The sequence below is a fragment of the Contarinia nasturtii genome, unplaced genomic scaffold, assembly GCF_009176525.2.
Source record: "Contarinia nasturtii isolate CC-2019 unplaced genomic scaffold, AAFC_CNas_1.1 Cnas_scaffold_129, whole genome shotgun sequence".
NCBI lineage: Eukaryota > Metazoa > Arthropoda > Insecta > Diptera > Cecidomyiidae > Contarinia > Contarinia nasturtii.
In genome coordinates this window covers 1,195,431-1,216,931 of record NW_022197486.1, presented here as the reverse complement: position 1 = coordinate 1,216,931, position 21,501 = coordinate 1,195,431, and the positions used below count along the sequence as shown (strand labels likewise).

At 36.2% G+C, this 21,501-nt stretch overlaps 3 protein-coding genes across 6 annotated transcripts; all 3 read left to right on the top strand.

The window, feature by feature from the left end:
- Positions 1-403: 403 nt before the first annotated feature.
- LOC116349151 lies at positions 404-9,472 on the top strand. Of its 2 annotated transcripts, XM_031780447.1 has the most exons (9): positions 404-1,588; positions 1,751-2,101; positions 2,223-4,434; positions 4,523-4,537; positions 5,015-5,195; positions 5,262-5,999; positions 6,061-7,851; positions 7,943-8,051; positions 8,139-9,472. In XM_031780447.1, exons 1-9 carry the CDS (start codon positions 1,441-1,443, stop codon positions 8,738-8,740), a joined length of 6,147 nt encoding a protein of 2,048 aa, XP_031636307.1. In that variant the 5' UTR covers positions 404-1,440; the 3' UTR covers positions 8,741-9,472. The 2 variants fall into 2 exon arrangements, with proteins under 2 accessions (XP_031636307.1, XP_031636315.1); XM_031780455.1 differs by lacking the exon at positions 4,523-4,537.
- Positions 9,473-9,846: 374 nt separating this feature from the next.
- LOC116343028 (otefin) lies at positions 9,847-11,581 on the top strand. Of its 2 annotated transcripts, none has more exons than XM_031770909.1 (3): positions 9,847-10,038; positions 10,153-10,579; positions 10,701-11,581. In XM_031770909.1, exons 2-3 carry the CDS (start codon positions 10,177-10,179, stop codon positions 11,531-11,533), a joined length of 1,236 nt encoding a protein of 411 aa, XP_031626769.1. In that variant the 5' UTR covers positions 9,847-10,038; positions 10,153-10,176; the 3' UTR covers positions 11,534-11,581. The 2 variants fall into 2 exon arrangements, with proteins under 2 accessions (XP_031626769.1, XP_031626760.1); XM_031770900.1 differs by having other exon boundaries at positions 10,148-10,579.
- A 659-nt stretch (positions 11,582-12,240) lies between these two features.
- On the top strand, positions 12,241-20,942 carry LOC116344363 (activating signal cointegrator 1 complex subunit 3). Of its 2 annotated transcripts, XR_004201405.1 has the most exons (13): positions 12,241-12,588; positions 12,655-12,776; positions 12,844-14,322; positions 14,919-16,046; positions 16,173-17,773; positions 17,864-19,071; positions 19,163-19,331; positions 19,449-19,615; positions 19,680-19,794; positions 19,875-20,006; positions 20,074-20,311; positions 20,390-20,686; positions 20,851-20,942. XR_004201405.1 is itself a non-coding variant. In XM_031772868.1 (12 exons), the coding sequence occupies exons 1-12, from the start codon at positions 12,461-12,463 to the stop codon at positions 20,530-20,532; spliced, it is 6,630 nt and encodes a 2,209-aa protein (XP_031628728.1). In that variant the 5' UTR covers positions 12,241-12,460; the 3' UTR covers positions 20,533-20,719. The 2 variants fall into 2 exon arrangements, 1 of the variants encoding a protein (XP_031628728.1); XM_031772868.1 differs by lacking the exon at positions 20,851-20,942 and having other exon boundaries at positions 20,390-20,719.
- Positions 20,943-21,501: the final 559 nt, after the last annotated feature.

Below are 21,501 nucleotides of genomic sequence, written 5' to 3'. Positions count from 1 at the left end.
ATTTGTGTGTGTTCTCTCATTTATACATATACGCATTGAATCCATATTGTAGCAGACAAAGTAGCGCAAAACTAAACAGAGAACGCTCTCATCCATTTGCTCAAATACTTACATTGTTCACTTTATATTCTGTTTTTTTTTTACTTGCTGCTGTTTCCTTCACACAAGTTTCAACAAATCATACCCACATATACCAATTCAATTCATACTGAGTACGAACAACAGGAACGAACGAAAATACGAAAATGGATGAATATGATATTACTACGCACACACAATGACGCATATACGAATTTCGATCGTCAAACGAGAAAAAAAAACTCAAATCAAAAATTACATTTAGACAAATTAACCGAATTGAAGAAAAAAAATATTAATTTTTAATTTGAAAACAGTTTCGGAGTAGCAAAAGAAAAAATTTGTTTGTGCATTTTAAAAGGCAAGAGAGAAAAAGAGAAGCATTATATTCATTTTACTCAACAAAAAAAACACATCGAAATAAATTGTCAATAAAAGTCTATGGCAGAAAAGAGAATAGAATAGAACGGAAAAGAACGAAAAAGCAGCAAAAGAAAAGTCTAAAATACAGTGTGATTTTTTACAGACTGTGCATTTGACACTTATACACATAGAAAAATTAACTATTTTGCTCATAATAATAGGTTAGATTTGCGTGATATTTTGTGGTGTGAATTTCGTGTCGTTGGTTAAGTGTGCAATATTGTCCACCTTACGATAGAATTACCGTGCATATATACATATAATCTTTTCGTTTCATTAGATTACCAAGTACTGTGCCGTAACACACAGCGATATATACATATATTTACACCATCATAAGGTATTCAGTGTGAATTTTGTAATTGAATAGATTTCGTGTGTTGTTTAAGGCAATCGAAGCGCATATTTTACGGGCCAAATCGAATTTATATGCCCAGTTTGTTATACACTATGGCGGCAAATCCATTCAGCAAATGTCGATTAGACTGTATGTGGTTACAATAAATCTATTTTGATATTAATGTTGTTGTTGTTGTTGTCGTCAATTCGTTGGATTGCCTGACGAACGAAAAAAAATATATTCCGAAAATATCGACTTCAATTCGAACAGAATAATTTGCAAATTGAAGCTGGTTTGTTTGAATGACAAATACAAATCGACACTCACACACATTTTTTTCTTCTTCTTTTCCGCTGTTCAGTTGTGGCGGTAAATATTAAATAATAAATACGGACCAAAGTGAAACAGTGTTGATTTGAAAATTTGAAAAAAAGAAGAAAGATACATACAGTGACAACACACACTCACCGAATTTGTTTTGTTAAGGTGTGAGCTAATAAATAGAAGACAAGAAAAATCGCGCGCGCGAGAAACAAAAGCAACAAACATTAATTTTAGTGCTTTTTTTCTCATCGTGTGTGTTTTGTAATTCGGAGATAATGTCGCATTCTGTGTTTCGAGATCTCGATGAAGACAAAACTAGTGGTAATGGCACACGAGGCGAAGTCGCTGAAAACAATCTCATTGTTTTTATCAAAAAAGATGGTGCTGTGCAAGTTGATCCGAACGCATTACAAGACCTTATCGGTGAGTGTAATTAAAGTGTGTTTTCAATCCAATTTTTGACTGAAAAATGTCAAATATGTGAGAAAAAAAGACTTTCGTACAATCTCCCAAACCCTTATCACTTTTTTCGGCAATATTTGGAATAATTTTTTTTTTTCGTTCATTTTCCATTTGGATTTGTAGTGAATGCCAATACAGAGACGAAATCAACGGTCAGTGTCATACGACTTGGTTCGCCGACGCCAAGCATGGAAACCAATGACGGTGAAAGTTCGATCAAACAAAGTGATGATGATGAGAATAATAAAAGTGGCGCCGACAACGACGACGATGACAACGATGATGACGAAGAGGATATGGGTAGCAAAAATAGCGGCGAAAGCAATCAAGATAGCGATCAGGATGGTGGTAGCACAGATAAAGGTTCCAAATCGAAAAAGAAGAAAAAGAAAAACAAAGTGCCCGGCATCGGTTTGACAGTTGAAGAATTTTATAATCCAGAGCAAGCAATTCAATTTGCTACTGAAATTATGAGTAAGAACGATTTGGTGTCACTGTGTACAATGTTGAATGCGTTGTTTCTTTTTTTTTGCTCTTTCTTATCGAATCCGTCCACATATTGAATTGAATTTTTGTTTTTATTTTTCCATTTTAGATATTGCTGGTATCACAAATCCAAAACAATTGAAAGCCGACTATGAGCATTTGCGATATATTATACAAAATGATCATTGTTATACACCATACACTTATGCCGATTCGTTGACTGAAGGCAAATCAAATGATTTATCTGATGGTGCAAAAAATGTATCAAAATCAAGGTTAAAAATGACTAGTACACCGCTGCCAAGTTCGACGACGACAAAAAAAGTGGGCCGAGGTGGTGGACAAACGTCAAAATCCACACCATCGAATGGTTTGGACGCATCGAATTCGTCACGATTTGACGATGCAAACAGTTCAAACGAAAATACGGGCGATCAAAATGAATCAGATGAAGAGGAAGCTGAAAGTGAATCAGACGAAGAAGATGCTGAAACTGAAAATGATCGTGATAGCGATTTGGATTTCAGTGTAAATGATTGTCATTCGAGGCGAGCGAAAAAGATCAAAAAACGTAAAATACAAGCTAAAAAATTGGCAAACAAAAAACGACGTCAAAGTACGATTGATTTTACTGGTTCGGACGATAATCAAACGCCAAGAGGAAAGAAGGCAACAAAATTACCAAAGAAATCTCTCAATACTAGTGCAAAATCGGTTGCGACTGCTGCTATAACACCATCCGCTTCGCCAACAGTTTCAAGCACAACATCAAAATCACCAGCCACCACCTCAACATCGTCTCGTTTAACGAAAGTTACATACGTAAAAGATATACCCACATCACAACCAACCACTTCACATGACAATTTAACATCGAAATCGATTGCAATTCAAAAGATTAATAGCACAACCAATACACAGATTACGCCAACATCATCGGGCGGAAATAAATCGCAAAAAGTTATAATAATGAGACATAAGGTAAGGAAAGATCAAACGGAAAATGCGCTAAGTGGTATGTCGTCTCTGTTCACGCCGGATGTTGTTATCAAACCGAAATCAAGAGCGGAAAATGTTGTTGCCACCAATAAAACTCCGGTCGTTCTTAATAAGTCATTTGCAACTTCAACGCCAAACACAAAGGTTGAATTTACTCCAAACACATTAAAACCAGTTGTGGTACAATCGATTGCCAATACCGTAGAAAATATGACAACACCACGATTTATAACCACAAAATTGATTAAATCACCGGCCATTACATTTCGCAAAATATCAAAACCGGCAATGAATTTGGAATCGGAACAAGATAAACAATTGGATTTGATCGATTCGCTGTTACAGGAAAAATTAAATAAAACCGAACCGGATGCAGCTCCGTTGTCGAGCGCTTCACAATCAAGTATTCCCGCAGACATTCCAAAAATTGTCAAAATGTTGGAAACTTCAGAAGCATCCGCACCAATTGGAACCATCGATTTAATGCAATCGAATAGTAGTTCATCAAATGCAATGTCAATGACATTTACCACAACACAATCGGCACACGACTCACAAATGTTGCCAGACGAATTGCTCGATTCAATTGCAAATGAGGACTTTTTGTCCGATGACCTGTTGCAGGATGTGGCAAAACTTGTTGGTGACAAAAACTTGCAAGAGGTAATCGATCAAGAAATACAAGGTAGTAGTAGTAGTACCACATCGATATCATCTTGTGCGGTAATATCGCAAACACAAATACAAAATGTTTCGACAATGTCAAAGCCAAATGCAATGCAAACGACTGACGCAACACCAACAAAAGTGTCGGACGAACAAAAACCGGCTGTAAATATTATGAAAACGCCAACAACACCATCGAATTTATCAACACCAACAACAAATAAAAAAGAAATTAAAGTTAAACGGGCTGATGGTTCATTTATCACGTTACCACCAATCGAAGCGCCCACAACACGCGGTGCAAAACGACGAGCCGAAACAACGCCCGGTTCCGAAACACAACAAAAGCCAAAAGTGTTCACGGTCATTGTACAAAGTGATTCGCCGATGCAAAATCAACCAAAGGGTGTGTCAAACACACCAACAAACGAATCAATAAAAGGCATACCATTTGGTAGTGCATCGAAAGCAAAACCAATTGTGGCACGTGAACGAAGAGCATCGGTGGCCGTAAAACGAGCTTCGCTCGATTCGAAACCTAGGCGTAGCTTGAGCATATCGAATCCACCGCCGGTCGCTGTACCCAATGATGATGACGATGATGACGAAGAAGATGGATCGGATGGCAGTTATAATTCGGAAGACGATCCCAATCGGTAAAAATCGCATCTCATATTGATAATAATTTGATTTTTTTCTTTTATTTTACACTTTTTCTCACTTTTATTTCTTTCTCTTCTCTAGCCGAAAAGGCACAATGTAAATATTTTGTTTTCAGTTCAGTATTTTCTCACAAAAATAAGAAGAGAACAGTTGTAGTTTGATCTGCGTTTTACAACAACCACACGAATCAAATCACGATGAAACAAATAATACTCAATATGAAAGATATAAAAAAAATGCAATGAAACAAGCCAGATTTTGCTTCCTATGTGATTATTTATTTGCGTTATGCATGTGCCAATTGAGTGCGAATTATAGCGCCATTGTTAACCAATATTCAAAATGAAAGATGAGTTGATGATGACAACAATTCTTATCAAATACACATCACCATTTCATATACCATTCAATCAATATATATATGTTTCATCAACGTTTGGATCATTCAATGACAAAAAAAAAAAAAAAAAAAACAAAAAAATTCAACCACATGAAACTCCAGCACTCACAAAAGAAACCTAACCAATAAACACAATGCTCACGATTTGTTTTATTTTTTTATGTATATTTCAGGATTTGGTGTATATGTCGTACTCCGCATAATAATCGCTTTATGATTTGTTGTGATAAATGCGAGGAATGGTTCCATGGAAAATGCGTTGGTATCACAAGACAAATGGGAAGAGAAATGGAAGAACGGCAATCCGAATGGATTTGTCCGAATTGCATTAAAAAACGACAACCATCGATTCAAGTATGTACCAAAGTGCAAATGTATTCGGAATCTGATTTTTGTAAATATTTTTCTTTAAATTTCCAGAATATATTTCCGCGTAAAGTGGTTGTGGAAAATTCACCAAAAACAAAAGAATCGCCCGTACCCAATTGTGTTGTTTGTTGTTTTAAGCCGTCGCGTTCGAATTCAATTTACTGTAGCGATGATTGTATTCGAAAGCATTCAAAAGCTGTTAGTAACACTGCATCGAGTGCAAGTGAATCGGATTCAACAACACCAACGATAAAATCGCCGTCAGAGAAAAAATTCCCTCAGCCAAAAATTCTCAGTCATATGTTCAGGGATAAAATGAATCATGTGGTCATTTACGATAAAGCAACAAACACATTTTTGACAGGTAAAAATGCACCAACACAAGATAAATTACAAAAATGGTTGGCCGACCATCCAAATCATGAAGTCTTAAAACCCGGGTCAAAAAAAGCCGAAGAATTTAAAGAAAGACAATCGGATGCATTTAAAAAAAAACAACAACAATTGAAATCACTTGCTAAAACAATGGCAAGCGAAAAAGAATTGTTTGCTGTGACACAGGCCGCAAAAATTCAAACAACATTGCAATTTGAATCGAATAAAATGGTGTATGTTAATCCAACGACACAAAAACAAGTGACAACAACTTCGTTGAAACGGCCAATATCAGCCATAACATCATCGCCAGTGAATTCCAAGTCACCGGCCAGCCGATCAGGGGAACCCATTGCAAAAGCGCCCAAACTTAGTTCAACGCCAGTATCAACGCAAAAGAGTAGTAAGCGAACGGTAAGATGGAAATCGGATGAAACGTATAGAATTTTTATTAATTTTTCATTTTATTTTAAAGCCGGATGCAAAACCACCAACTCACAGTAAATCCGCTAGTAAATCAAATGAACAGGATCGATTGCGTCAAGGTGCAAGAAAATCATTGATTGAACAATTGTTGATTCGTACAAAGGAAATAGCCGATGCAAATGCGCCCCGATTAACTGAAGGTGAAATTACGGAATTTGTAACTTCCGCCGAATTAGAAATGTTTGAAATGTTTGGTGGTGATACGAATATGAAATACAAATCAAAATACCGTTCATTGTTGTACAATATAAAGGATCGCAAAAATTTGACACTATTCGAAAAAATATCGAGCAAAGCGATTGAACCAAAGCAATTGGTACGATTGTCAACCGAAGAATTAGCCAGCCAGGAGCTGGCCAAATGGCGTGAAAATGAAACCAAACATCAATTGGAGATGATTACCAAATCTGAATTAGATATGCTTGCATGTGGTAATAGTTATGTTTTGAAAACGCACAAAGGTGAAGAGGTAATTCAAGAAAGTGGTGAACGATCAATTCCAGTTGAGGATTTGGCATCGGTATTGAACAATTCAGCGGTTAGTAGTAGTGATACAGCGATTGTGACGAAAGATAGCCGCGTTGATAAGTATTTGAGCTCTGACGTTGGTAAATCAGCATCGAAAAGTTCACATAAAAAAGATGGCGAACGTGGTCATGACAAAAAAGATCGTCACGACAGTCGATCGAGTGGTTCGTCATCGAAGCACAAGCGAAAACGTAGTCGCGAAAGACACAGTAGCCATAGCAGTCATAGTCATAGTCACAAAGATAAAAGCCACGACAAAGATCGCAAAGAACGCAGTAGTAGTGGGGGCGGCGGCGGCGGTGGTGGTGCTGGTGGCTCAACTGATAGTCGCAAAGATAAAAAAGATCATAAATCGGGCAGTAGTAGTAGTTCGAGTAGCAGCGGTCGTGTCAAACATCATACGGATAAAGATCGAAAAAGAGATTCAACAAACAAAACAAATGCAACTACACCGCAAAAACAACAAACCGATGAAAATAGCATTGCTGACAAAATTCTCAAGGCACAGTCGACCATTAATAGCATTTTACATCCCGAAGAATTTAAAAAAACTGGCGAAACAACAACAACCACGACAAATGTTAGTTCAGCAACTGAAGAAAGTCCACAATTTGTACGACAATCATCGGTTGCAGCGAATGAAAGTGATCAAGAGCCAACAAGTACCGTAACGATTCCATCACCACCGGAAGTAACATCTGAAAGGCAATCAACAACACCGCCACCAATTGAAAAACCGATTTTACCGATCGTATGGTCGGGAAGTATTAGTATGGTCGATGTTGCAACATTCCAAGTATCATTGAGTCCATTGTCTGGTAGCACCGCAATGATTGAATTTCCCAAAGAATTTGATGTTGTTGGTCGCATTAATCCGGAAACGGTTTGGGAATATCTTGAAAAAATTCGAATTAGTAAAGATATTGTATTGCTAAAATTTTCACCGCGTTCAAAGTCCGAAGACAATGAAACGGCCTACTCACAATTTATAACGTATCTAGATGCTCGTAAAAGGCTTGGCGTCATTAAGATTCCATCGAAATTGGTCAAAGATTTTTATATAATGCCATTGACTTCACACAAATCATTGCCATCCATTTTGAAAACAACGACCGGTTTCGATTTAGGCGCCGATCGCCCTGACTTACTGCTTGGCATCGTCGTTAGAAATCGTACCTCGACACAAACCAGCCATCTACCAATTCCACCAAAGCATCGTCAACCAATACCATTCATTGGCCACAAATCAGCGGTAATAAGATTTTTTCGAAAAAATAAATAAATTTTTGTTTTGTTTTTACGATAAAAGGTGAATGTGATTGTTTTTATTTGTACATTTGCAGATGACAATTCCAGCTAAAGAAGCCCACTATACTCCGCCATCTAGTCCAAATATGAATATTCCTGTGCAAACAATCAGTAAGCAGGTGATAAAATCAACATTTTCTTCAAGTAAGTACCAAAACAACGTCTCTTGACAATTTTCATTTCGTCATTTTCGTGAAACTTATTGATCTTTTTTTTTCTCGATGAATTCAGATTTGGACGATGATGAACCATACTCGCCGGGCGGAAGTGATGACGACGATTTATCGCTTAACACAATACCAAATTCGTATATGTCAAGCACAAGCGGAATCGCAAATCCAATTCCCGATTATTCAAAGCCGATCGGCACAACAAGCTTTGACAAACAGCAATTGGAAGAACTGAATCGACAAATTGAGGCGGAGAAAAAAGAAATTGCAATGATGCATTTACAGCAAACGGTTGACATCGATGAACCGTATTCACCAACAAGTTCTGTTTCACCGCCAATTAATCAAAATCTTTCGGATGTCGTGTCAAACATTTCAATTCCGGCCAATTTAGCTGATATTTTAAAGAATGTTGCTTCATTTGGATCGACAACAACAGCAAATCAAATTCCATTGAATCAATATACGACGAGTTTGATGGATACCAGCGATGAATATGTACCGATGGCACCGGGTACATCAACAATTAGTTGTTATGCGCCCACACCATCATTACAACTAACTCAACCGAATGTTGATGCAGCGGCCGCATCACAGCCCAGCAAATTGGCAATGCTCACCGACGATGAACTCATGAGATTAGTTCCAGACGAAATTGATTAATTGTGCATGCATTTAATAGAATTTTTGCATGCGTTTGGCTGCGATTTTAACGATACATCTCAATGTATAAGAAAAATAAACACAACCAAACACAAAAAAAAAAAAAAAAAAAAAACAAAAATCAGAAGAGAAAAAAATATCATTTCCAACATTTATCAATAGATTTATTCATCCAACTTTTCTCTCCCAAGCTTATCATTTTCATTTTGATTTAAGTTTTATCAACAACTACAAAAATCAATTTCCAACGCAATGATCCTAGAGGATAATTTTGAATTAAGGGAATAATTTTAGTGAAATTATTCTTAACATGAAAAAAAAAATTAGAAAAAAAGGAAATTCTTTGAAAATGAAATCTAATAGTGAATCTATGATGTTTAATGCGATTGTGATATCGAATTAATAAAAAAAAGTGGAAGCATGAAACATTTTGAAAATATCAAATTATCGAATATGACGGACAGAAAACAAATGAATGAAAGTGAATGGTGGCAACAGAAAATAATCGAAATTATTATCAGCAATAAGCGGAAAAGTAACATTTTTTTAGTTATTTTGGAATGTTTGTTGATAATGCTATGCATCCTCGATTCCGAACAAAAAAAATTTTCTGAATTTTTTTTTCTTTATATACGAAACTGAAAAATATCACTCCGAGCATTTGAAAATTGTATACAAGGGAAAAAACACACACATTTTAAGTGCATTTTTTTATAATAATTTTCCTTTCTCTCTTTTGTTTACAAATAAAACAAATTCAAATCGTAATAAAACTAAATCGATAATTCTTTTTATCCAATTAGCATAATTTGGACTTGATTATTATTAAGAAATAAATTTAATGTGTAAATTAGGCGTAATTTCCTTTGAAATAAATACCCCAATTGGCAAACAAACCGTTCAATGCTTATATTTCCAAAAAAAAAAAAAAGAATGCCTACAATAGATATAGTATAGATTTTATATAGTGCCATCTGTTGGTATGGCGAATAAATCAATGGAATTCCATGAAACGGGTGACGTTGCTATGCGTTGATTAGCGCGCAAACGGAATTCGCTCTAGCGTTACATTCTGCTACATTTTTTTTTTCTTCCACTGAAAAGCGGCGGTACAGAGAAGTCGTTTGTCATTCGTTGTCATTTTGTCGTTGAAACTAGCAGGAAAAATCAAATTCAAATTTTTTTAGCTGTGTGTGGTTTTTTACAATAGATTCTACTGATAAAACAAAACGGTTTTTAACAGTTTTCTGTACTGGTGATTGTTTTTAAAGGATTTAAATTTTTTCTTGAATTTTAAGGTAAGTGCGTATTATTTATTTGCGTTTTTATTCGTTGTCGAATCGTATAAACACATGGTGCAAAAAGATAAACGGAGACACTTTGTATGGTTTTTTTTTTTGATGACAGATCAGTTAAGAGAGCGACGCATTTGTAAAATGGATAATTTTGAACAGTTGAGCAACACTGAATTGCGTGATCAATTGAAAGCACATAATCTTGGAAATTTCCCAGTAACCGATACAACACGAAATGCATTGATCAAGAAATTACGAAATGCCTTAAATGGACCGGCACCAAAGTCAGTCAAGGCTCGACGTGAGACGCTTGCCGTTGTTAAAAATGTATCGGCCGAAGAATCGGAATCGGATGCTGAACTGAAGAAAATCAATAAACCGAAAACGGTTAGCAATCGTCGGGCAACAATTGCAGCGGGTACAACAGCATTAAAATCAAGCGTCAAACAAACGGCTGAAGTGGTTGCCGATACGGCTCCAGTTTCTAAATCAAAAGCAAATGGCGTTGTCAACGATAAAACTCCGGTTAAAGCAGCTGCACCACGTAAGTTAATTTCATTGAATGTTTAAATTCAAATTCAATCTTCGCCATAACACAATCGATTCGATTTATGAATGTTAATTTTTGTTTCGTTTTTTTTTTTTTTTAATTTAATTTTGGTTAGTTCCATCAAAGTCACCGAGTCGTAAGGCAGAGTTATACTTTGACGATGCGTCTGACGATGATTTGATTGCGGCCGCTGCTGAGTTCGAGAAACAAGCCAGACGTAAGACATCGCGTACATCGCGTTCGCCATCATTAACCAAAAGCTCAGTGGTTACAACATCGTACAAGCACACAATTGAACCATTGGTTGAACTAAATGATGATGTTATTTTGATCAATGATAACAGTGATGCTGAATACAGTTCAGAGATGCTTGAGAAAATCCGAAAGCCAAGCACACCAACCACAAAAATAAATCCACCGGCCGACAGTCGGCGTAAAACAATGCAGTTGGGCCCATCGATTTCGACAAATTACTCTAGCATCAAAGCCACCGAAAAGCCAATCGAAGATACTGGAAGCACATATCGACGCCGATTCACAACATACGCAACGCCAATGGTAACAGCAGAGGCAAATACAAAAGGTTTGAATGAATCGCACGATGATTTTATGAACAAAATTGAGGCACCGTTTTTGAGCGATTTCACCCGTCGTTTGGCCCAACTCAAAGCCGAACAATTGCCGGGCACTGAAAATACATACGATTACAGATCGCCAAAGTCAACAACGTCGGCCTACTTAAATGAATATCGTTCATCGATTTATGGTAGTGGTGGCCGTGTTGGTGACCGTTATCGAGCCGACAAACCAATCACATCAACACTCAAACAACAAGAAAAACCATCCAAGCTATCAGCTTTAGAGAATAGATTCCGTTTGCCATTGTTGATCGTATTATCTATTTTTGTCGTGGTTGTGGTTTATGTCTTTCTATTTTCATACTATTAATCATATTCTTTCTCTTTTTCTTTGATAAAAAATGATTTACGATGTCAAGAGATTTCTTTTTTTTTTTAAATTGGTTTTATATCTAAGCTGCCGTTAAATCGATCAAATCAAAATGGAAATGATCAAACTAACAAATGGAAAAAATTACACAAAAAAAATACAAAATAGTTTTTAATATTACAAAATCTATCTATATATATGTATATCTAACCATGACAAATCTTATTTGATATAGGAAATAAAAAATGTTATTTTATAATTCTTTCATATGATTATTATTATTTTTTAGTTCGTTTCTATAATAACAAGTTCTAAGTTTTCGTGAAACAATTACACAAGAGATTTCAAGTGTTTACTTAGATTTTATAAGCCACTTTATGTATTCATTCGAGTATTCAGTTCAATAAAGATAGAAATTATAAACAAGCAGAGAAATTGTCTCGAGAATTGCGCATTGATGTTTGTGAATTTCATCACAACATTCAACAAGTGTTGTGATTCACCCTTTATGTTTGGCTTCTTTTCGCTCATCATATTTCACGTATTTGCTTGTATTGTGAAATTGGATAATTTGACGTTTTCATCTCTGTGTGAAGCGGTAAGTTATCATTTTGACAGCGGTGCGCTAGTGTCTATTGTGAATTGTCAACACACACACAACATTCGGTATGAATGTTGATTTATATTTTCCACATTTACTCCACGAAATCAAAAGCAAAAAATCGAAAAAAGATTGCAAAACGAACAGCAATATTGTTGAAAAGATTTTTTCTGTGATAAATTAACAAATGTAGAACAAATATCATTTGTTAAGATTTCAAAGAGTTCACTTACTTCATTTGTGTTAGAAACGAAGAAAATCCATGAGAGAAAAACGAATTGTTGTTTATAAATAGAGAGAGAGAGAGAAAGAAAGACAAGTAGAATATGGATCAATTACCACGATTTTCCCGTTCATTACGTGCGAGTCTTAGATTGGACATTCAAAGAAACGCCAACTATCAAGCCGATCAAGTGGTGGTAAATTTGTGGCATGAAGAAAACGAGAGAGCCAAGTATGACCATCTATTTTCGATTTCTATGTGAAATTTCAACATATTCTTGTCGTTTTCATTTCACAGAACCATTTCATGGAAGAAGTTTAAAATGATGGTACAGCAAAAATTTGCGGATGATACAAATAAATTGAATAATGTCACCAAACAATTACAAAATCTATGGAATTTAACGCGAAATCTTATCGGTAATTGACAAAGATGTTGAACATAAAACATTAGCTTCAATAAAATTTTCAATTTTTCACATTGCAGGTGATGATGAGAATGCCGCTGTTATCGATGATTCGGCAATATTTCTGTTCCGTTTCTTTCTTGATGTCAGCATTGTAATGGTTCGACATTTAAGCGAATTGAAAGTGATATTTGGTAAAATAACATCACAGCATGCAAATAAAATTTGTTCGATGGTATGTGATTTAAAAGCCGTGCTCAGCGATGATTTATTACAAGTGATACGCGATGAGGTGAAGCATGAAGAAAATGGCAAAGATGAAGACGGTAAAAAGGCAACAAAACGTTGGGGCAATAATATAAAAATACAATTACCAAATGGTGTTGAAACTGATGCCGACGAATCGATTGAAATGTTGCAAAATTTCGATGTCACCGAAGCTGATGATGAAAAAGATGGAAGTGCTGTGTCGGCGTCATTTTCAATGCGATACGATGATATCAAACCGGCGGCACAGCCAAAGACCACATTCAATCGAGCCTGGTTATTGATGCACGTAAGCAACGAAGTGGTCGAATCACTGTTGTCCGTGCTCAAATCGAAAAAGTCCAACAATGAATTGCAAAATGAACTGATAGAATTGTTGGGTTTTGATAAATTTGAAATTTTGGAGAATATTCTTGAGCATCGAAAGGAAATTATCAAAAATATTGAAAACGATGACAAAGTCAATATGATGTACGAACGTGCTGCGGCGGCCGAACAATGTGGTGTAGCAAATCGCACAAAATCACAACCGGTTGTTTCATCTCAGGTGGTTGTTCAGTCGGAACAAGAGTTGAGCCTGTTGAAAAAAGTGCGCAAAGATGAAAAGAAATTGCGAACAATATTCACGGCACAAAAAACGGCCATTGAAAATGAACTTGATGACAACGATGATGGCAGTTATGATTATGTTGCATCACGACTTAAATTGCAGCAACAGCAGCACATTTTGGACACCATTAAGAATCAACCGATTTTACCGAAAGCGAAGAAAACATCCGATGCAATGAGCTGGCTAACACAATCATCGAGGAAAGTAACGTATCCATATGTATTTGATAGTCAAATGGAGGCACGTACACATGTTGGATTTGTGGCCGGTTCAAAACTAGTACTGCCCGAGTCGGCATTACGAACCGATAATAAAATGTACGAAGAAATCAATTTACCAGCAAATACTGCTGCGGTTGACTTGAAAGTTGGAGATCAACGCATACAGATCGCTGATTTAGATGAAATTGGTCAGCTAGCTTTCAAGGGAGTGAAAGAGTTGAATCGAATACAAAGTGTGGTTTTTGAAAAAGCCTATCATTCAAATGATAATTTATTGATTTGTGCACCAACGGGAGCGGGAAAAACAAATGTTGCTATGCTTACAATTATCAATGCTATTCGATCGCACACCGATCAAGGTGTTATTCATCGAGATCAATTTAAAGTTGTCTATGTGGCACCGATGAAAGCATTGGCCGCTGAAATGGTGGAAAATTTCGGAAAGAGACTTAAATCATTGGGTAAGATTGAATCATGAATACATTTTTTTTTGTGTTTTGGCCTCGATTGCAAGAATTGCTTATCAAACTTAAAATTAATTTCAAGAAAAAGGTATATCCAGAAAAAAAGAAATGCATTAATTCGTTTTTACCGTGAGTTGGCCGACATATATGCGTCAACCATAGATGATGACGGAATTTTTTTTAGAGGGGTTGATGGCAAAATTTCGTAGGGGGTCCCTGATGATGTCACCAATTTTTAGAAAATGAGGATAAAATCGTCTTTTTTTTGCTCTTCACTTTTTTGGCGAAAAAGAATTTTCTCGGTCAAAAAAAGTGAATAGCAAAAAAAAGGTCCAAATTCCCATTAGTGTAAAAATCAGTAAAGAAAGCAAGGTTTCTATCTCTGATTGCTTCGTCTTCATTGCGGAAATACAGCACCATAGGAGCAATATTTATTTGTTGTTGATTGTTGTCGAAGAGGGTTTAGCGCATACAAAATACAATTGGTCATAGTAAAGAATTATCATTTCCTACGAAATTCTTAAGTTTTTAAAAATATTTATAAAATTTATTCGTTATTCGTTGATTTGATTCCATATTTTTGCTTTCAATAGGAATTAGCGTTCGAGAATTAACGGGTGATATGTCACTAACCAAATCGGAAATTCAACAGACTCAGATGTTGGTGACGACGCCCGAAAAATGGGATGTGATAACACGTAAAGGAGCCGGCGATGTTGCATTGATTTCGCTCGTTAAACTGTTGATTATCGATGAAGTGCATTTGTTGCATGGTGAAAGAGGTCCAGTTGTCGAAGCATTAGTTGCACGTACATTACGGCTCGTTGAATCCACACAAAATATGATTCGTATCGTTGGTTTATCAGCCACACTGCCAAATTATATTGATGTGGCACGTTTTCTTCGTGTCAATCCAATGGTTGGACTATTCTATTTTGATGGTCGTTTTCGTCCCGTTCCACTCGAACAAACATTTGTTGGTGTGAAAAATATCAAACCGATGCAACAATTGGCCGATATGGATACAGTTTGCTATGAAAAATGTGTTGAACAACTAAAATTGGGCTATCAAGTGATGGTATTTGTGCATGCACGTAATGCAACCGTTCGAACAGCGAATGTTCTTCGTGAGATGGCCACACAAAAACAGCATTTAACTCTATTTGCACCCGACGAATCGAAGGATTTGGGATTGGCAAAGCGTTCAATGGCAAACAGTCGAAATAAACAACTAAACGAACTATTTCAATACGGCATTGCAATGCATCATGCTGGTATGTTACGCACTGATCGTTCAATGGTTGAACGATATTTCGGTGAAGGTCTGATCAAAGTGCTTGTTTGTACAGCAACATTGGCATGGGGTGTTAATTTACCGGCACATGCAGTTATTATCAAAGGAACGGAAATTTACGATGCAAAACATGGTGCATTTGTTGATATTGGTATATTGGATGTGTTGCAAATTTTCGGCAGAGCTGGACGACCGCAATATGAAAAATCTGGTCTTGGTATCATTATAACGGCACATAATAAATTAACACATTATCTGTCATTGCTGACCAATCAATTTCCCATCGAATCGAATTTTATCGAATGCTTGGCGGATAATTTGAATGCCGAAATTACGCTGGGAACGATTTGTAACATTGACGAAGCCATCGAATGGCTTAGCTACACGTATTTATTTGTTCGAATGAGACTGAATCCACAAGTATATGGTATGACTAAGGGACAAATCACTTAAAAATTACTTATTAATTATTATTGATTGTTTTACGATTATTTTCCGATTACTTATCGATTATTTTAAATTTTATTCTTTTCTTTTGTGATTCTCCCCTTAGGTATGACCTATGAAGACATAATGGAAGATCCAACGTTAGAGCACAAACGACGTGCATTAATTATAACGGCCGCACAAAGTTTGGACAAAGCACAAATGATTCGATACAATGTGCGAACGGGCGATTTGCATGCAACCGATTTGGGTCGAACGGCATCACATTTTTACATTAAATATGCAACCGTTGAAATATTCAATGAACATCTAATGGATGTCATGTCTGAACCGGAAATTTTACATATGATGTCATTGGCACAAGAATTCCAGCAGCTCAAAGTTCGTGACGAAGAATTGGACGAATTGGAAGATTTAACGAATGATTATTGTGAAGTGGTGGCAAAAGGTGGTGCCGCCAATATTCATGGAAAAGTAAACATTTTAATGCAAACATATTTGTCACGTGGTCAAGTTCGATCGTTTTCACTTGTATCCGATTTATCGTATATAACACAAAATGCGGTGCGTATTGTTCGTGCATTATTTACCATTGAATTGCATAGAAATAATGCACTTTTGGCCGGACGACTCTTGATGCTGAGCAAAATGTTTGAACGACAAATGTGGGATTTTCATACGCCGTTGCGACAATTTACGCGAATCGGATTTGATATGATTGAAAAAATTGAGGATCGTGGTATCAGTGTGATGGCATTGCGTGATATGGATGCCAAAGAAATTGGTGACTATTTACGAAATCAACGAAATGGTGCATTCATTGGAAAATGTGCGGCCGAATTTCCAATTATTGAAATTGACGCTACATTGCATCCAATTACACGAACTGTGTTACGTATCCGAATTTTTATTCGTGCAAAATTTCGATGGAACGATGGTGTTCATGGTAAATTTGCGGAACCATTTTGGATATGGATTGAAGACCCTGAAAGCAATTACATTTATCATTCGGAATATTTTCAATTGACGAGAAAACAAGCATTCTCCGATGAACCACAAGAATTGGTTGTGACAATTCCATTGCGAGAACCATTACCACCGCAATATTACATTCGGGCAATAAGCGACAGATGGCTGGGCAGTGAAACGTATTTCGCATTGAGCTTTCAACATTTAATCTTACCCGAACTGCATCCACCTCATACTGAATTGTTACCACTTCAACCATTACCGGTTTCCGTTTTGAATAACAAAAATTATGAATCATTGTATCCATTCACACATTTCAATCCAATTCAAACACAAATCTTTCACTGTCTTTATCATAACGATACAAATGTTTTGCTCGGCGCACCCACCGGATCGGGAAAAACGATTGCTGCGGAAATGGCAATATTTAGAGTATTCAATACATATCCAAATGGAAAAGTCGTTTATATTGCACCACTGAAGGCTCTGGTACGTGAACGTATCGAAGATTGGAAGTATCGATTAGAGCAAAGGCTCGGCAAAAAAGTGGTTGAATTGACTGGTGACGTAACACCGGATGCTAGAGCAATACGCGATAGTCATGTCATTGTAACGACACCGGAAAAATGGGACGGTATCAGTCGATCGTGGCAAACACGTGAATATGTCAAAGATGTTGCTTTAATTGTTATCGATGAAATCCATTTGCTTGGCGAAGATCGGGGTCCAGTTCTTGAGGTTGATTTTCATTTTCGAATTTAATTTTTACGTTTTGTTTTTCTTAATTATACAATTACTTTAATCATTACATCATTACATTGATTTCAGGTCATTGTTTCTCGTACAAATTTCATTGCATCTCATACAAAACGAACATTGCGTATTGTTGGTTTGTCAACGGCATTGGCGAATGCACGTGATTTAGCCAATTGGCTTGGAATCAAAGACATGGGATTGTACAATTTTAAACCGTCCGTTCGTCCAGTTCCGTTGTCGGTGCATATCAGTGGATTTCCGGGAAAGCATTATTGCCCACGAATGGCAACAATGAATCGTCCAGCATATCAAGCAATTCGACAATATTCACCATGTACGCCGGCTTTAATATTTGTCTCGTCGCGTCGTCAAACCCGATTAACTGCACTCGATTTGATTGCATTTTTGGCGGGCGAAGATAATCCAAAGCAATTTATGCATTTGCCCGAACACGAAATGGATCAAATATTGGAAAATATCAAAGATTCAAATCTCAAATTAACGCTTGCATTCGGCATTGGGCTTCATCATGCCGGTTTACATGAACACGATCGAAAAACCGTCGAAGAATTATTTTTACATCGAAAAATTCAAATTTTAGTTGCAACAGCAACGTTGGCATGGGGCATTAATTTACCCGCACATTTGGTCATCATCAAAGGAACTGAATATTATGATCCGAAATTGAAGCGATATGTCGACATGCCAATTACTGATGTACTTCAGATGATGGGCCGCGCTGGACGTCCACAATTTGGCAATGAAGGTATTGCTGTTGTTCTTGTTCACGATGTGAAAAAGAACTTTTACAAAAAATTCCTATACGATCCATTCCCCGTTGAATCGCATTTGCTAAATGTTTTACCGGATCATGTGAATGCTGAAATTGTTGCGGGTACTGTACAAACCAAACAAAGTATTCTCGATTATTTCACGTGGACATATTGCTTTAGACGTTTAATGCGGAATCCAACGTATTATGATTTGGCCAGCATCGAATCGCAAGATGTAAATCGATTTCTATCGAATTTGATTGAAACGGTGCTACAAACACTCACCGATGCGGGTTGCATTGAAATTGATTCAGAAGATTCAAGGCATGTATATTCAACATCAATGGGACGTATTTCATCGTATTATTATTTATCACATCAAAGTATGCGACATTTTGCCGACTGTTTACACAATGACATGACATTCGAAAATGTTCTATGGGCCATGAGCAATGCATACGAATTTTATTCACAACCATGTCGACACAATGAAGATAAATACAATATGTAAGTGTTGCTAGTTTTAATATTTGGTTCTCTTTTTTTTTTTTGAAGATTTGGAAGATCTAAATCTCTTTTTGCCTAATATTGATTACAGAGAACTTTCGAAGAATTGTCGTCTAAGTGTCGATCCGCTAACATGTGATTCGCCACATACAAAAACATTCTTATTGATTCAAGCCCATTTTTCACATCTTCCACTTCCAAACTCCGATTATCTCACCGACACCAAGTCGGTTCTCGATCAATCCATTCGGATATTGCAGGTAAATAGAATCCCATTTCATAAAAATAGATGAAACTTATTTTTAACAAAGAAACGAGATCTGCTTGCCAGGTTTATGGTTTGAATCAAACTAACCGAATTTTCTATCACATTTCAGGCAATGATTGATATTTGTGCTGAGAATGGTTGGTTAATTTCAGTAATTCGAATCCAACAATTAATGCAATGCATCATCCAAGGACGATGGTTTGATGAATCACCAGTTCTATCGTTACCATACGTTGAAGAGGAAAATATTCCATGTTTTAAGCGAATCCATCTCAAGTGAGTATTACTTGATATAATTGATGTCCACCTGGTCTTGGACTAATTTTATTTTCCATTGCAGAGAATCAATTTTGACATTACCAACACTAAAGGAAAATATTTTCAAAAATTATGAAATATTGGCCGGCCCATTGCGTGAAGATTTTGAAGAAACACAAATTGAACGAATTTATCAGGTGCTACACACATTTACACAAAATTTTCTTTAAATTTGATTCAAATGTTTAATGTGTGAACTTTTTCATTTTTGTAATAGGTATTATGTGATATGCCAACACTTGACATTGATCTATGTGTAATTGGTCAGCTACACAATGAAACCGATGTTGTGCAAAATGTAAAGGTGCCAATGACCAGAGACGACTGGATTCAAATTCATCAAAACGAGGTTTGTGAACTGCTTTTCGTGCGTTTGGGATCAATCAAAATGTAATATAATTGTACGAATTTTTTAGGAGTACACGATTCAAGCGAATTTTCATAGATATGTACATCGATCGGGCAAAGAGCGACATAAAACAAATTCAATTATTCCAAAAGTGCATTGTCCAAAATTCTCAAAAATCAAAGATGAAGGCTGGTTCTTAATATTGGGCGAACCAGGTCAAGCTGAATTAATTGCACTGAAACGATGTTCTTATCGTAATTCGAAAAGTATTCACTCGGTTACATTCATCGCACCAGATAAAATTGGTAATTTATCCCTCTTCACCGATCAATTAATACGATGCCACTCAGCTCATTTTATATATTTTTCTATTATGTTCGCAGGTCGATATTTGTATACTGTTTATATTATTTCGGATAGTTATATTGGTTTTGATCAGCAATATGATTTGCAGTTTGAAGTCATAAACGAAAAAAAGCATGACCATCATCAATTCATGGAATTGGACTTTCCAAAAATTGTTTAAATAATACCAGCAGAGAATTTCTATCAACGATTACTATTACAATTATTATTAATTTTATTTATTTTTATTCCATAATTTGGATCTGTATGCCAAGCATACGTGCAGTATGCTGCCCGAAGGCCAATTACAATAAACATATAAATTTCTATGTTTGGTAAATAAATTAAATAAAAATAATCTAAAATTATATCGTTAATTAGTTAAATGTCTTTGGATGTTGAAACTTAATCGACTTTAGTTTCGTCACTTTGTTTATTTCAAATTTCATGGTTATGATTCAGAAGCTATGACATGATTCAGACCTTCTTATCTTTTCAGAAATTTTATTTCAGAATTTAAGGACACCGATTGCCAACGACATTTTCTGCAAATTCGATAATGGTCGTTTTTTAGATACAATTGCTATCATTGACTACACAGAAAGAAATATTCGAGTACGCTTACTCGCACTTGCGGTGTTAGCAGAGAGTCTACCCTTCAAAATGAGTTACGCACTCTATCTGAGTGAACGCATCGTAGTGGAAGAAGTGATACATGTGTAGTCATATGTACGTTGAACGCATGCAGCTTTGACTACACATGTTTTTCTTCTTTCACTATGATGTGTTCACTTGGATGAAATTAACACCAAAAATAGAGTAAGATAGAGTGCGTAACTCAACGGAAGACAGATCCACAATCGTTTTCATATGTATAGACTGTATTAAAAGCTATAACGTATACGTAAAAGTAAGTTTACAGTTGTTCACATTACTCGGATTTTCCCGTTTCATATATTTTGGCAATTTTAAGTGTATTGATTAATGCAGTAATTCTGCCTTGAAAAGATAGTTTAAATAAATTGGCTATATTTATTAGAAGCAATAATTTGACATGATTACATTAGATGTTACATAATGCTATATAGACATTTCCCCTGTGGACTGGTATTTCTTACAGAACGTAACGACAACGTTCAATTCATCAATC

Coding starts and splice junctions, on each gene's coding strand:
- LOC116344363 (XM_031772868.1), top strand. CDS start 12,461: ATGGATCAATTACCACGATTTTCCCGTTCATTACGTGCGAGTCTTAGA. Junction 12,777..12,843: donor TTTAACGCGAAATCTTATCG/GTAATTGACAAA, acceptor TTCACATTGCAG/GTGATGATGAGAATGCCGCT. Junction 19,072..19,162: donor AATGAAGATAAATACAATAT/GTAAGTGTTGCT, acceptor TATTGATTACAG/AGAACTTTCGAAGAATTGTC.
- LOC116349151 (XM_031780447.1), top strand. CDS start 1,441: ATGTCGCATTCTGTGTTTCGAGATCTCGATGAAGACAAAACTAGTGGT. Junction 1,589..1,750: donor CGCATTACAAGACCTTATCG/GTGAGTGTAATT, acceptor TTGGATTTGTAG/TGAATGCCAATACAGAGACG. Junction 8,052..8,138: donor AAAATCAACATTTTCTTCAA/GTAAGTACCAAA, acceptor CGATGAATTCAG/ATTTGGACGATGATGAACCA.
- LOC116343028 (XM_031770909.1), top strand. CDS start 10,177: ATGGATAATTTTGAACAGTTGAGCAACACTGAATTGCGTGATCAATTG. Junction 10,580..10,700: donor GGTTAAAGCAGCTGCACCAC/GTAAGTTAATTT, acceptor AATTTTGGTTAG/TTCCATCAAAGTCACCGAGT.